The following is a 16,562-nucleotide window of genomic DNA, read 5'->3' as shown; positions in this document are numbered from 1 at the left end:
TATTGTAAGGTGATTGAGACTTTGATGAATTATCATACACAGAAAGATGGAATTGATGACTTTTTAAAGTCTAATTTTTTCATAGAATACACTTGATCAACAATTCATTTGCCAATTAACACAAGCATTGCCCCCTGTATTTCTTCGGAGGTTGACAGACAGATACAAATATGCAGGAGAATACTTTGCCTTCGTAATTATTTTAGTTCAAAATCCACTGTTTTGCAAAGATCAATCTACTTTCAGGAAACATTTGTAATGCTGAACTATTTATGCTGATTGCCACTCTTTAAAAATTACACTCTAAAAGAACACATTATGTGTGTAATGCTGTAGCACTTATGATGCTTAGATTTATGATAGTTGGAAATAAAAATACTCAAAAATATCTTCCTTTTCCTGAGGTTAAAAAAAAAAGTAAATAAAAAAAAACAGGGATGGAGGTACACTAACATAAGTATTTAACTATTCCAGGACCCTCAAAATACGGGAACAGCTCGTACAAATCTTAAGATACTATTAACCAGATATTCTGTCACAGCAAGAATTAACTGAAGTGCAGTCAGTTTCATTTCTGTTACCTTCTGAGTGCACTACCTATAAGAAAAGCAAGTTCTTGAGGCTGCTAGGAAGGAGTGGAATTCCAGAATTAAGCTACAAGACCCAGTCGGTTTTCATTCTGCAAAACAGTGAAATAATCAATGTGCTGAAACTTCAGAACCTCATTTCCCCAGCTGGTCCAGCCAGGCTGCAGGTTGCGAGCAAACAACTCCAAGCACTCCACATCTGGTTTGACAAACTCTGCCAGAACTGCTGTGCAAGATAAGAAGAAAAAAAAAGTTGAGGATAACAATGACAAAGGTACAAACAGCAAGAGTAATCATAAATATAAAAATAAATAAAATCTCCCCTGTGCTGTTAGCAGATGAAAAACGGAATGTTTCATTAAAAAAGGGGAGAGACAGCAAATTAATTTTAGAGTTTTGATTAAACAGCTGGACTATTTGTAGTGAGAAAGTCATTTAAAATAAGTGCCCTTGAGATTCTGCACAATGTGGTCAAGGCCTTCAATAGTCTTGATTTATTGGTTTTCATTTAAAGAAAGGCAATGAGGATTTATTTCATCATCTACATGGGTGAGTTCTAAATTTCTCACAAATGTCAACAAAACACCTCCTAAAGGCTCAATTAGCTCCTATAACACAAGGGCAACATTTCTATAAATAGACAGGCTCCTTCCTTGATTAAGATTGCACTCTTTTCTGCTGCATCTTAAAAGGGGATAAAAACTTTTTTTTTTTTTGATGAAAAAATAGTTGAAAAGTAAAAAAAAAAAAAAAAAAAAAACACCAGTTTAAATAAACATTATTTAAATGTTTATTGTTTAAATGTTTATTTAAACAATAAGCATTAAAAGGATTATAAAAATGCAAGGGCTTTTTTTTCCCCCCACAATAGCAACTTGGCAACTAAAGAAGTATCTATGTAACTCTGTTCTTTCATTCGGTAACAAATCTCAAATTTCTTCTACAGTTGGACATTTTTATTGTTTAAAACTCAATAAATAGATGCCTATCACACATCAAGTGTGATTATGATTATTCTTGGAGTGATAGAAGAAGACCTTGGTTATAACATTTCACCCAAGAAGTACTACTGCAAACACCTTACTGTTAAATGTGTTACCTGCCACACAGAGACATTTATTTGGTGGCTGGGTCAAAGAAACTCTTAACCAGGTTTCAGGAAATAAGATACAAATTCATTACCTATAAAAACATCCATGGGAAAAGCAAAGGTTTAAGGAATATCCTTCAATACAAAGGGGGAAGAAAGACTGAAAAACATATTTATACTAAAAATTATGTCCTAAGCTTTTATTTTTGTGACTGAGGACAAAATAACAAAAGCTAAGAAATTATTTCCTTATTTAAAGTATATTTAAAGCATATCAGGTTCAGTTCTGTTCAAATTTCTCTGAAGTCTCTGAATTTCTGTAGCTTAAAAGTACAGTTCAGAAATCCTATAGTTTGACATATCTCTTCAGATATGATTATATCAGAAAGCAAAACCACATCTAATCAGCATATATTAAAGCATGAGAGGGAATGCTTTTTTGGGGTTCAATCCAAGTTCTGACTTTTTGCACCGAGTTTGCCAGACACAGACTGCCCATGTGAGACAGCTGCTCTTGTCATGGACTGCTCTTGCTGCAGAAAAATAAGCATCCACTTCACATGCTAATGAGTGTTAATGAACCCCAGATGCATTCCCCACCTAAATGATTGCTTCCTTCAAAACTTATTTAAATATTTTGTAATGGGCATTTTCCAACATTCCTCTATTTTGGTACAGCATATAAATCCATTTTCCTTCTCCCACTCTTTAACAAATGTCAAAAGAATGTCTCAGATGGGTTATCATCAAAAGACTGCTACCAGCAGGAGCCTTATTCTAAAAACCTGCTCCTTTCAGAGGCAAGCTAAAATATTTAAACAAATTTAACATTTGCAGAGGAGAGCTTTACAGGAGAGTGTACATCCTGACAGAAAACTTGCTCACCGAATATTGCTATTCAGTGTCAGTGAAGTTCATCTAAATTGATACCACTTCTGAGAAGCTGCTTTTGTACTATTTTGCAAACCCACCATATTCGAAGAAAAATAAGGCGGTAAAGTTTATTGTTCCTTTTCCAGGCTCTATTTAATTAAGGATTTCTTGTGCACTATTTGCTGCCAACATTTTAACAAAGGTCTTCCAAAACTCTACTCTCCTGATCATCTAAGAAAGCCCGTATTGCAGGAGGATGGACTTTTTCCACAGAAGAGAAGGGAGGCTGTGGAATGCAAAGCTCCAAAGCTTTTGGTAAGCTCCCTGAGAGCAGACCCTGACAGCTGTAGGACATTGCATGATCTTACACCCATTAGGGTCAAAACAGCGTACTGCGGAGTACAGGCATTACATGATTTTTTCCTCCTCAGTATCAAAATAAGACAGAACCATTTTAATACTTCAGCAGAAGAAGCAATTATTAGGTGACAACATTTCATTAGTAGCACATGAGGAGCATTGACATTTGTTCCTGAAACGTATAGATTACAAGTATCATCACAGCACTACGTCCAGCAATCAGAAGCAGCTACTACTATGCACCAAAAACTTCCATCCCTAAGAGAAAAAAAAGTTTGAAAACATACTTGGTTGATTTAACCACACACCTAATGGATTGGTTTGCCAAAAAGCAAAAGAAGGGATAGCCAAAAATGGTCAGCTCATCATTGTGCCAGAAGACTGGCCCAATCTTTCAATCAAATTGGTCATAAAATTAAAAAAGGAAGTCCCAAGAATCTTCCTCTCTCACACTCTTAGAGAAAAGGCCTTTCTATATAAAGCTATTCTGAAAAAAACAGAGACAGATTACATATAATTCAAGATCACATTATAGTCTGATTTTTCATTGCTTGGATATGGTATTTACATAATCACATCAGGCAGTAACCTTCGCTGCAAGGGAAATTAGCATATCAAGAGGGCAATAACGTGGCTCCATTTTGTTGGCATAAAATCTCATTACACTGGTTTCCTTGAACACCAACTTTTCCTATTTTAAGTTATAAACTACAGCCTCTTTGTTAGGCTTCTATGGCCTTTATATTACCAGAGGCTACCTTAAGAAACATGGATCTAACTTGCAGCCCTTAAAGAAATTCTGGAGTTTTTCCCCTGACAACAGGTTAGAGGATAGTAGAAATACCAAATATTCATTTTTCTACAATAGCAATAGATTTAAATATATATGTATGTATATTTCTATATGCTTACAGAGACCATTGACAATAAACAGCTTAAAAGAGACTAAAGAGATTCTTCTTCATCATTTGCAGGTGTCAAACACTACAGCAGCAACTCAGGCATCTGTACCTGGGAATCTAATGCCCACAAAGCTAGCAAAAATCTGGCTGGTAGATGTAATACCAGTCTTCTCAAAAATCCATCTCCTTGTAAAGCACAATCCTGAGGTCAGGCATGATACCTGTCAAACCTCCTTACTCTTGATCTCAAACAGGTTATCTAAGATGCATGCTGTTAAAAATGTTTAAATGAGCAAAAGGAGGAACCATTACTGAAACCAGCAGAAGTCTCCCCTTCTCTTTTAGGTAATGTTTCATTACCTGAACAATAAATTCTGCACAGCAAATTGGATATGTAATGTGTAAACAATTTTACTGTCTTTTTACTGTCTGATTTGTGAGCCATACAAAGCACAGCCCTCATGTGATTGAACTCATTTCATAGTAACCCTTCAGAAGATTTTGCAATATAGAGGCCCTTATTGCCTGGTTTGTCTAATCCTTGACCAGAACAGGACCAGAAAAAAACATGAGAAACTGAGAACAAAGATGGCCTTATACTTCTGTATCTTTCCTGAGCTTCAGGAAACCCAGATTTTAATGTACCTACCAATTAGTCTAACACAAGGGCTCACAAGGTACATAAGGAAATGAGAAGCATTTACTTCTTTTTACTTCCAAGATCACATTCATGACAGTCTAACAAGCCATAGACTGCTGCAGAAGTGACTTCCTAGGACTTTCCATTGCATACTTCTGCTGGAGATCTGCAGAGCAGCTAGAACATAGCCAAGAACTAATACCAATGTTTTTAGGCATAATCCTATATGGCAATATTGTTTTCTAGTAATAAGTGTATATGCTAGAATACTGAAGGAGAAACGCCTATAACAAGAAGAATCTATAAAAAAGAAAAAGGTGTTTGAAGTTCAACATTGCTTTACAATGTCTGTGTAGCAGAATACCTTCTATGTCTTCTAAGAGCAACAGCGAATTGAATTAGGAAGAAAACCTGCTGTTACTTGAATCAAAACCAGACGTGATAAAATTTCATTTTAATGCATTTGCATAAAGCAGTTTAAGTACATTTACAATGACATATTAGGGCTCTAAGCATTGAACACAGCACATGCATCACCAAAAACCCCTACAGTCGCAATTTCATAGTTAAATGCACTGCAGGAACCCAAACATCTCTTTTTGATGGCTTACTTTAATTTACATCTTCCTCTTCCCCCAGAGAGATAAACTGTTATAATAAGTCATTAAGTGGCTATGTATGTACCAACATACAGCCTTTACAGTAGCAACTAGAAATAAAGTGCCAGACAGCATCAGTAAATACTAATATTTTTGGCTTTGTTACTACTTAAACAAAGCATAAAGAATGTGTGTGACTCATCAAGTGTCCTTCTCCCCCATTGCCAAATCTCTGCTTCTGTTCACATTTCCTCTGAACCACTCTAGGATGTAGCTCAGCTGCTCTCTACTGGCCACTTGAGAATATTGTCCGATCGTGAAAGCAATCCCCTTTCATAATACCGAAATCAAATCATCAGCAATTAGTTTTTGTCTTACAGTCTACCTTTTCATTCCACAACCCTGTTCTGAATGAAGCTGCCAGTACTGTAGATGCATATGGATTTCTTATAAAAACTGTTAGCCACTGATACTGCTCGATAGCAAATTCATTCTTCAAGCAGAAACATAAATGCTGCACAGTGGTATCAAATCTCTCAAGTAAAGACTTGAAATGTCTAAGTAAAGACTTAAGAAATTATTACAGACAAGTTATTTCAAAACCCATTCAAGATCATTATTTTAAAAGTTTCATCGATACAGTTTCTAGATTCTGCCCCACAGAGAGGAAGTGTTCTGAGGACCATGCTGGCACTAGAGTTCTCTCTAATACGTACAAACTGCTGATTTGCACCCCTGGATACCTCACAGGTTTCCTGTTTGTGTACAAGTGTGCTGCTAAAGTATTGGTTTTCTGAAAAGGCCCTAGGTGGCTGCCTCACAAATCAGTGCTCTGCCACTCATCAGCTTAAATCAACACACATACGTCCTGCTGTAGCCATCATTCTTAAAGACGTAGCTTCAGAGCTGGAAACAGATCTTCCCAGAATAGCTCTTTTTTTTTTAACCTAACCAAAGCATGTGTCAACTACTAGTTTTTGAACAGATATATATATGCATGTTAATTTAATAACAAATAGAAGCCTCAAACACAAATTTGGAAGCCTCCCTGAAGAGTAACACCGGTTCAGATTAGCTCCTTAACTGAAGTCGTTCTGTTCCTTGGGCACAAAAAGAGGAAAGCATGTCAGCACAATGAAGGGAACATTGCCTGTGATGCCTCTCCTCTCCAATAGCAGCCTGCATTTCTTCTACCTGCCTTTTGTGATGCGATTACACAGCACCATGTGCACCAGGAATATTTATAGATCCATCATGAGTTCTCCCCTTGGGGGAGGATGACATCATTTTTGTGATAAACATATTTAATACCTCTTACCACATCACTATAAGGCACTCAGGTGCTACAGCGATGAAAGAAGGATGACTATGTATTGATAAAAGCAGTCAAGTTAGGCTTTCTCCAGAATAACACGCAAAAGGTAACACATCACACATAAGTCTTTAAATCCTTTGGACTAAACTCTGAAAAGTTGGAATTATTCATGCCCTTTCTACCTGATTAGTTGAATTTACTACACCAATTTCAGTAAATTAAATATTGCTCATAAGAAATAAACAGGATGTGGCTTCTTTGTTGCCTATTGTTAACAGTTTGTAAAGGATTAAGATTTTGGATTTAAAGGCAGAACTGTACTGCAGGCATACAAACAACTCACACAGAAATAAAAACATTTTTTTCAGGATGATATGTTAAAGAGGTTTCTGCTTCTATTAGCTAACTAGGAGATATTTCATTTTATATATTCCCAAAGCTCCCCACCACCACCAAAGGAACTTTACGTCCTTTGGAACAACTTAATATAAACAGTATTTGTAATCTGTTCCTGAAGGATTTTGAAATAAATGAAGAAAAGTCTTTTTAAATAGAAAATTTAAAAATAATTTAAAAAAAAATTCTACCCCAAATATTCACACAACAATGAAGTTTTACTCTTCATACTCATTTTTAGGGACTAAAACTTAGATGCCTTGAAAGAATTTTTTAGAAACATTGACTCAACAGGACCTATGATTCCTCAAATTATTTGGCATATGGGAAATTAAAATACATCACTTATAAAGATATCTAATTCTAGGTACACCACCTCCGATATCCGAGTCAAATGCTGTACAGAACCACCACAAATCAACAAAAACATACCAGTGAGAGGGGGTTTATGTGAATGCAGGCTGCAGGGTATGCTGACAATTAATTTATGTTCTGGAATTGGACGTATGTCTTCAGATTTCCTGTTGTATAAACCAGAAGAAGAAAAGAAGCATGAGAATGTATACCACCAAATGGGGTGCACATAGCTCTCACAGAGCTACCTCTGATAACAAACTGTGGTCATTCACCATCAAATTTCAGGTAGGTGTAAGGGCAGTTAAATGTTGCTCACTCATATTATGTAAAAGGAGTTTCTGAAATCCACAGAGGCTTTAGCCAAAACGTTGTTAACAATGGCCATGCAAAGCCATCAAGGAGAAGCACTACAGTCCTGTATGTTTTCATGTATAGAAAAACACCAGCAACCCAAAAATGGCTTCAGCTTGTGCTAAGGACTCATGCTCAAATGGAACTTGTCAGCAAAGCAAGCCCACACAACTTTTATTTGAGTCAGTTCCCCAGCAAAGACAGACGTAAGGAACAGGCAAAGCATTCTGTCCATTAATCTCACTAAAGAACTCCCTCACCCCAAAGCCATCCAAAAGATGACGTCAAAAGGAGATTTGGGGACATAATACTGTATTATGAACAAGTGACACACAAGTAGTGACATACAGCAGCCTCAAAAAGAGACGTGTACCATTGTCTGGCATACCTTTGGGCTTCCTTCACGCTTCCTTGAACTCTCCCCAGTATAAGAACTTCGTATGGCTTTTTGTGGAAAGAATCCAAGGGTAAAACAAATTCTCCAGATCTAGTAATCTGACACAAAGGAGTTAAAGATACACAGTGGAAAATTTTCATATCTGATTCTCCCAACAAGACACCTCTTTTAATAAAAAGGAAGACATTGACAACACCACACCTTTCAATAGAAAAGCACCTGGTAATAAATGGACAATTTATTAAACTATGAAGTATCACAGTGCAAGCCCTCTCAGTCTCCAAGAAAGAAAGAAAGCAAACTGAGAACTTACTTTTACCCAGTGCCACTCAGCAAGCATTTTCACGGACCAATGAGGATAAAGTTCATCCTTAACAAAACGCAAGTGCTTCTGTCTGTTAGTCACCCACGTGACGATAAGACAATCTGGCGCAGCCAGTGCTGCTACAGGAATCTGCTTGATTTGCCATGAAGACAAGTGGCTGTATCTATACACCAATACAGTGAGAAAGCAAGTTAGCACCCACCAAAAATAAAAATTGCAAAGCAACAAAAACGGATAAGGAAATTACACTGCCAAGATGCTTTAAGAAATATCTTCCGACAGCAGAGGAATTCATAAACAATAGGTCAAGAGTGACACCCAGTGGCCAAATCTGTTGGATTCTGATATAAAATCATTACTTAAAGTTTTACTGAGCAGAACCTATAACTACCTATTTCTTCTATTCCCCCAATTTAACTATTATGATATTAGCTCTTTGCTCTAGTCAACGTTACTCACTTTTCATACTAAGCTATCTATCCTCTGAATGAAAATGAGGAGTGAGTCATTTACAAGTGCAAGGGCAACACTTCTTTGACTGGCAAGTTAAATGGTCACAAAAGAGTAATCATTTGTTGGATATTAGGAAGAACTTCTTTACCGAAAGGGTTGTGAGGCATTGGAATGGGTGCCCAGGGAAGTGGCAGAGTCACCACCCCTGGAGGTCTTTAAAAGACGTTTAGATGTAGAGCTTAATGATATGGTTTAGTGGAGGACTTGTTAGTGTTAGGTCAAAGATTGGACTAAATGATCTTGAGGTCTCTTCCAACCTAGACAATTCTGTGATTCTGTGATTTCTCCAACTATGTAAAAGTTATCAATGATTTTAAGTTTCTGTGGGTTGTTATTCAGAGGAACAGTTCTGCATGTTTTTGAGTGAACTGTCTTCTACATTGGTGAATACAAGTATGTATTCCCAGATTCTGTCCTGTTCTACCATTTTTCTTGTAATGTTATTCTACATTTTTAGACAGTTGCAATTTGTGAAACCTACACATTACAGCATCACAAACATTGGCACACTGCTTACTGGAATCCATAGCCACTGTCTGGGCACCTGGGATCCCTATACAACACAACAGCAAGAACACGAGAACCAGGTAACAAGGATGAAATCCAAAATACCTTCTAGACTATATCACTCAGAGAAAACAGGATTCACAACCCAGATGTGAAACGCTTAAAGATTATCCATCAATAAGGTAACTAACAGCAGTGACAAAGCCACCTTCTGGCTTTATTTTGTAAGGGAGAGAGGGTCTAGATGGCTAATTCATCTCTGTGAATTTATAAAATTTTCCTTTGAGTAATTTGTATAGGTAAGAAATACACTTGAATGACTTTCACTAAGTTCCTAGAGGTTTCTGTAGGGCTTTTAATGTAAAACCTACTAGTCAATCTGTGCATTTGAAATTACATCTTCATAGCACGTTTAAAAAGTTACTGCAGGTATTATTCTGGAAAGTTACAAGGCTGTATTTTCCCCTTGTCCTTCTTTTTCACATGGATGCAGTTCTATGGTAATCAAGGGAGCTCCACTGGCATAAACTTGATGTTACTCAGTAGAAAAAGAGGCCCATAAAGTTCTAAGTTAATGACTTCATAAAGCACATTACTCTGAAAGTTCCTATTGCGCTTGAGGATTTTACTGCTGCATTATCACTTTCTCTTCTCCTCAGACTGAAGCTCAAATTAAAAAGAAATTAAAAAAATAAACAACTAGGACTTCTGAAGTGGACCTCAGTCCTAGAAATATTTGAAATATTTATCTAGCTTTATGTCCTCTAAAGTAACTCTAAGAATTTCAAATGAGTATCTGCATGACCTAGACCTTAAAAAACAGTAGACTCCAGGCCTTCCTTAGCAGTCTAGTGAGCTACTGTTCTTTCACCAGTTAGGTAGTTTAAGATTTACTCCTGAAAATATTTTGTAGGGGAAGTATTCAAGCCATTTCAGTAAAATCCCTGAGACGATTATTTGTCTTGAAGGTAGGTAAATGTCGAAATGCCTACTAGCAAAACTTTGCTAGTTTAAGCTACAATCTCACGGTTACATTTGTCTGCACTACATTAACATGTCAATTATCCATTATAAGCAGAAATGACAATGTCTGATTTTACAGTAAAACTTACCTGTTACTCCTTTTAACAGATTTGTTCTCCCATGGTGGATCAATCACTATTACATCATATTTTTTCTTGTCTGGGAAGCAAAATTACAAAAAAAAAAAAAAAAAATCAAAGAAACCAGTAAGTTAAGTTTTAAAATAAACATACTAGTTAAAATTGATAAAGGTTTATATACCAACATCCAAAATACCAACAACACTAGGCAACAAAGATGCAAACTTTCTTTTCTTTCATTATTTGGAATAAAAAAGTTTAAAGACTTCTAGCACGCTTGTTTTAATTCAGATAATCATATACTTCTCATAGTTCTAAGCTGAGGAAAGAAAGTTTGTGTGAGTTGGGTGAGATTCCTCCAAGAAATGCTGAACCTCATGGGGAATTTCAAATAAAAATCTGAAGTACAATTCCCCAAGACATGAAAGGTTTTGCAGATTTCCTGAAGAAGCGATGTAATAAGGCATCCAGCTGAGTAAAACGTTGCAGCACAGAACACAAGTTTCCTGTGCTGTCTGATCTTTCAGCAGGCCAATTTGGACATGCAGAGCTCCAAACCAGCCCTGAAAAACAGCATGTTTTATGCTACTTGAGGTTCAGAGACAGTGTGGGAAATTGAAGATAGTGGACAATAGAAAGAGAAATCTTGGGGAAAAAAAAAATCTGAAGTCAAAGCATTATATTAATACTCACTGTTGGTTACTTAAAAAGCATTTTCTAAAATTTCTTAGACTGCTGTCTGATCTTCAGGAGAAGCCAAACCTGCTACGTGCACAATTGTGACTCAGAAGACAGTTATTTCTTCCCCCAAAAAAGCCCACTGGCTAAAATTTGGACTTGAGACATAGAATTGTTACTCCAATAACAGGATACCACCTCCCACCTGCCTTATTAATTTAAAATATATATATGAAACAGTAATCATCTAAGTTTAGTATTAGACTGGAGGAAGCAAATATTGCTCACAAATCCAAAATTACTGGTTAGAGGATAGAGAGGTAATCCCTAGCTCCTACTCACAGGCAACATCTTTCCTAAAAGACTGCTTGATGAAGCTCAGCTGCAGGTAAAAATAATAATAATAATACATAATTTATCAGTAGTAGTAGTCAAACTGAAAGCAAATGAAATGATTAGCCCCCAGAGAAGGGCTATGAAGCTGGTGAAGGCCTGGAAGTCCTGTGAGGAGCAGATGAGGGAACTGGGAGTGTTTAGTCTGGAGAAGAGGAGGCTCAGGGGAAACCTTGTTGCTCTCTACAGCTACCTGAAAGGAAGGGGTGGGGAGCTGGGGGTCAGCCTCTTTAAGCAGATAACTAGCAATAGGACAAGAAGAAATGGCCTCAAGTTGTTCCAGGGTCAGTTCAGGTTGGAAATGAGGAGACATTTCTTCTCAGAGTGGTTAAGCATTGGAACGGGTTGCCCAGGCAGGTGGTGGCATCACCATCCCTGGGGGTGTTCAAGGAAAGGTTGGACGTGGTGCTTGGGGACATGGTTTAGTGGGTGATAATGGTAGTAGAGGGATGGTTGGATCAGATGATCTTGGAGGTCTTTTCCAACCTTAATGATTCTATGATTCAGTTTGGTGAAGACTGCTGCATGTTGTCAGGTTAAAGCTTTTTGCTTGACCCATCAAGTCTGGGGACCACTGGCTTGGATAGCTTTCAAATTACTTGTACAGAGGAGGTATTAATTCTAAAATCCCACCATTTCCCTGTCACTAGCTTAAGCCAATACTCTTGGCCGTGAAATATATCAGCTGAGAAGTCAGCTCATGTTTGGTACTCCTGTTCCTGCTACAGTGGTTTTCACCTCCAGTTGGGTGCAGCAGCCTTTGGAACTGTTGTCATCTCAGTGGGACACTGGACTTGGTTTCACAGTCGAGTTAATGCCAGTCTATATAAACACTGCCGCCGTACAGGAGGAAGCTGAAAGGGAATGCTTGCTTTAAACTGCATAATCCCAGGCCTGTCTCATGTCTAATCCATCTGAAGACCAAGACAGCAGGAACAGCCTTCCAGCAGCAGCATGCTTTTACCTATGTTAAAGCCCCATCCCAAGAGATAGGACTCATGAGCAGAGACATCAAAGTGTGTGGTGTTGTCAGAAGGCTGGAGGGCCGGGATGCCATCCAGAGGGAGCTGCACAGGCTGGAGAGGTGGGGCTGTGCAAACCTCGTGAGGATCAACAAGGCCAAGTGCAAGGTCCTGCACCTGGGCCAGGGCAATCCCAGCACAAACACAGGCTGGGTGGAGAATGGAGAGCAGCCCTGAGGAGAAGGACCTGGGGATGATGGTTGATGAGAAGCTCAATATGATCTGACAGTGTGTGCTTGCAGCCAAGAAAACCAACTGTATGCTGCGCTGCATCGAAAGAAACGTGGCCGAGGGAGGTGACTCACTGCCTCTACTCCACTCTGAGACTGCCACCTGGAGCACTGCGTTCAGCTCTGGGGCCCCCAGCACAAAAAGGATGTGGATCTGGTAGAGCAGGTCCAGAGGAGGGCCACAAAGATGATCAAGGGGCTGGAGCACCTCTCCTGTGAGGCCAGGCTGAAAGAGTTGGGGTCGTTCAGCATGGAGAAGAATAGGCTTGGGGGAAACCTTGGGGGAAACAGTTCCTTAGTTATCTTGACAATAACCCGCCTTCTCAGGCAGGGGACAAGCGATACATTCTAATGACTAAAGGTACTTACAGTTCAACAGGGGCTGTAAACGTGAAATATCAGATAAAAGGAAACTGCTTTTTGGTGGCACAAGGTACTTCTGCCCCATTAACACAACAATCTTTGCACAGTTTGAGTTGTTCTCTGTAACACACGAAAGCAGGTCCTGCTCTGGACTGGAGGTTTCATCGTCTAGCACATGCACAGCTGGATGGTCACTGTCATTTACAGCTGGAAACTGCTTTGCCATTTCACATAATTCAGCCAACCCACAGTCAATGTGCCCAGGAACAACATTCTTCCCGCAACTGAGTTCTGTAGTAGCATGGTGAAGAAAACCACTTTTGAGTCCTTCTTGGACTAAATGCAAAGTGCCTTCCCAAATGAGCTTCCTGATCTGTATGGTCATAGAGAAAAAAAAATCTTTTGAGTATGTGTGGTATCATCAGGGAAATGAAACAGAAATCAAAACATTTTCAATTTGCAAAACGGGAGAAGAATTCTTGCCAAAAACTTAGATCATTGACTGAAAAGCTATGTGTGCATGCTAATAGGGGCATGCTAACTTCTGTTTTTTGATTGTTTGTTTTGGCAAAGTGGCAATAGTTGGAAGTCTGAAGAAAGATACCGAGGCTGATGAATAAAACATTTTACAGACAGAGGTGGAATACTATTGTTCTAAACAAGCACGAATGCATAAATTAAAGTTCTAATCTAATTTCACGCTACTGTCCACAAACATAACTTCCATTGAAATGTGTACTTGGCTCTAAAACCAGTAATTTCCAGGTTTTAAATCACTTTGAAAAGCTTAGATGTCTAATTACCAACTTAGATGTCTTATTATAGAGACAAAGTATGTCTTCAAGTTTAGGCTTCGAACAAAAGACAAATAAGACAATAAGACAAAAACCTCCTAATTCCTTCCCTTATTCTTATTGTTAAAGGGCTTTGTCTTAACTTGAAGGTTTACAATCATAAACCTATGTTTGATGTTGAACTTCAAAATTCTCTCATTTAAGGCAATTCTTTACAACCATAGCTTATTCACAGCAATACTTACAGGACATCTGCATCATAACATAGCAAACTACACATTCACTACAAAATCATTGTCATGTAAAAGAAAAAAATTGTTTTTTAAATATAGTCTAGGAAGAATTGAACAAAAAGCCTAATATGATTACCACATTCAATAAAGAAAGGCAAGTAAGTGTAGGTCCCTGTTTAGATTCACATCACTACTTAGGAAAGCACAAGTAAACTTAATCTGTGGATAATGTTTGATGTATTCAAGATTTACTATGATGTTTGAGTGATAGTAGTTTCAGCAGTGCATCACTGACACAAGCCTCAATAGAGGTTTGAATTCCAATTCATTCACGATGCTTTAGTATGATTATGAAAATGTAAAATGTTTGAGAAAATAATTATTTTCTCATTAGCAGAAACAAGATGCCTTGGAGCACTTCTGGTCAGAGAAGCTTCAAATAACTTCAGCACTGTCCTGATACATTAAAAATGAGTCAATCTTCAGCACAGGTTATGCTGCTTATTTCAAATCAGTTACTCCCTGTTCAACCAATATTCAACTCACCGGTGCATAAAGTTCAGTAATCCATAAACAAAAATATTCTGTGAATACAGATTCCAGCCCTTTGAAATTTCTGAGCTACAGTTTGATGTCTAGTTTGTTTTTACATATATCTACCCAGCAGATATTCTCAGTATGCACTTAATGCATTTACGGACTGGAGAGATGACCTTTCTATTAATGGAGCAAGCTATAAAAATAGAATTTATTTGCAACAATGTCTTGCACTCCGTATATAGCCCAAAATCAAGTATCACATACTTGCAAAATATACTCATATTTTTATACAAGTACATATTTTTATATTTTTTATACTTCAAACTTACCTTTGTATGATATTCTAAGGCATCCAGTTCACCTTGGTTGAATACACATTTCCTTTTACGTTTCTGCAGAATGAGCAATGAAAAAGAAAAAACATATTACTTCATAATGAAAAAATAAATAATCAAACGTATATGAATAACAAATCAACTCTTTTAAACTGGAAGAAGCTTTCCATCTTTTGCCTATCACAAGTATAAATCCAGTAAGCAAAATTAACATCTCAAAATGCCTAGCCTACTGCAGGCATTCTCATGACAGAAAGGCTTAACAAAGCTATTGCATTATTTGTGGCATTAGTGCATGCCACAGGTCACGTTCAGGCCTCCTTTGGGCTCACACTAGAAGATATTTGTTCAGCTGCCAAGTTTACCAGTAACAGAACATTAAACAGGTCTTCCCAGTTACATTTGTTGGTTTAGACCTGTGACACTTTGGGGCTTTTTTGGTCCACAAAGAACAGTACTGAACAATCTACATCTTGAAAGTAAATTCGTACCGTCTTTCCCACCTTGTTAATCTGGACAATCATGACAACTACCACAGTTTAGCTTGAGTCCATGATCACAATAACCATCAGAAGATTTCATGAGCAATTGACAGCTTTTGAGTCACAAGTGGCACATCCAGAGGGTGGTTGGGCACTGGGCCAGGCTCCCCAGGGCAGTGGTCACGGCACTGAGCCTTCCGGAGTTCAAGAAGCGTTTGGACAATGCTCTCAGACATATGGTCTGATTTTCTGGGTAGTCCTCTGGGGAATGGAGGAGTTAGACTTGACGATCCACATGGGTCCCTTCCAACTCAGATATTCTATGATTACTGACACAAGGAACCCAAGAATACCCTTATGACTGCTAAGATTTTCCATGCATCTTGAAATCTATTGTGGAAAAGCTCTTGATCTCCTCTGTAACTTCAGGAAACAGAAATTTGCAAGACAATGTTAACATAGGTCAGTTACCTGGGGATTTGTGTAGGTTACTGTATTACGGAGAACATACCTTCCTAGCACCAGCAACAGAATCTTCACCACCACTCTTGGCTCCTTCTTGGGGTTCCTCTGCACTGCTGCTGGCCTTTATTTCTGCGAGACTCACCTCTGGATCTCCCTGCAACAGCTGTTGCTCAGGAGCTGCAGCTATGTGGGGCTTAGAAATGTCAAAGAATTCTTCTCGAAACACATATCTTGTTTTAGCTGTTTTACCTTCTGTTTCTTCTACAGCATCTCCAAGACCCGGACCATCTCTCGAGGAGGTGGCAGGAAACGTAGAAGTAGCATGATATTCGGAAGAAGTGACAGAAGGACGGAGGGTGACACCACCAGGGTTTGCAACAGAGTCACAGATCTCATAGCCACACTGGTTGATGAAAGACAGATGATCCAGGAGCCATCCCGCTCTCAGACGATGTACCACAGACATCACCACTCCCCCCTTCAGGGAGAAAAATCAATTTCCTGAAACCGTAGCAAGCGATCACACACAATTCCTGGCGAAAAGTCCTCCTGTGGAAATATTTTTTTATTTGTTTATTTTTAAAGAGTTCACTTTTCAGAATTATTATTGTTTAACAGAGTAACACCTACCTCGTGATGGACGTCTCCATGTGCCCCAAAGAAAATCTACAGAAACTTCTTCTGCTTTCCCTGTTAAAGCCTGTCTGATCCT

General features: G+C 38.3%; 1 protein-coding gene across 1 annotated transcript; it reads right to left on the bottom strand.

Moving 5' to 3' along the window:
* Window positions 1–629: 629 nt before the first annotated feature.
* Window positions 630–16,346, bottom strand: METTL4 (methyltransferase 4, N6-adenosine). Its single transcript, XM_084281906.1, has 8 exons — window positions 15,897–16,346; window positions 14,898–14,960; window positions 13,008–13,374; window positions 10,325–10,394; window positions 8,181–8,355; window positions 7,859–7,965; window positions 7,195–7,283; window positions 630–813 (listed from the first exon to the last, which is right to left on the bottom strand). Exons 1-8 carry the CDS (start codon window positions 16,314–16,316, stop codon window positions 650–652), a joined length of 1,455 nt encoding a protein of 484 aa, XP_084138032.1. The 5' UTR covers window positions 16,317–16,346; the 3' UTR covers window positions 630–649.
* Window positions 16,347–16,562: the final 216 nt, after the last annotated feature.

The sequence above is a fragment of the Netta rufina genome (genome assembly GCF_964035555.1).
Source record: "Netta rufina genome assembly, chromosome: 2".
Lineage (NCBI taxonomy): Eukaryota > Metazoa > Chordata > Aves > Anseriformes > Anatidae > Netta > Netta rufina.
The sequence above is the reverse complement of the archived record's forward strand: the minus strand, read 5'-3'. Positions and strand labels throughout refer to the sequence as shown.

What these genes read in the sequence shown, in the direction of transcription:
- METTL4 (XM_084281906.1), bottom strand. Translation starts at nt 16,316, where the DNA reads ATGTCTGTGGTACATCGTCTGAGAGCGGGATGGCTCCTGGATCATCTG. An exon ending in AGCGTGAAGGAAGCCCAAAG is followed by an intron (nt 7,284 to 7,858) that starts GTATGCCAGACA and finishes TTTATACAACAG; the next exon opens with GAAATCTGAAGACATACGTC. An exon ending in ACATAAACCCCCTCTCACTG is followed by an intron (nt 814 to 7,194) that starts GTATGTTTTTGT and finishes TATCTTGCACAG; the next exon opens with CAGTTCTGGCAGAGTTTGTC.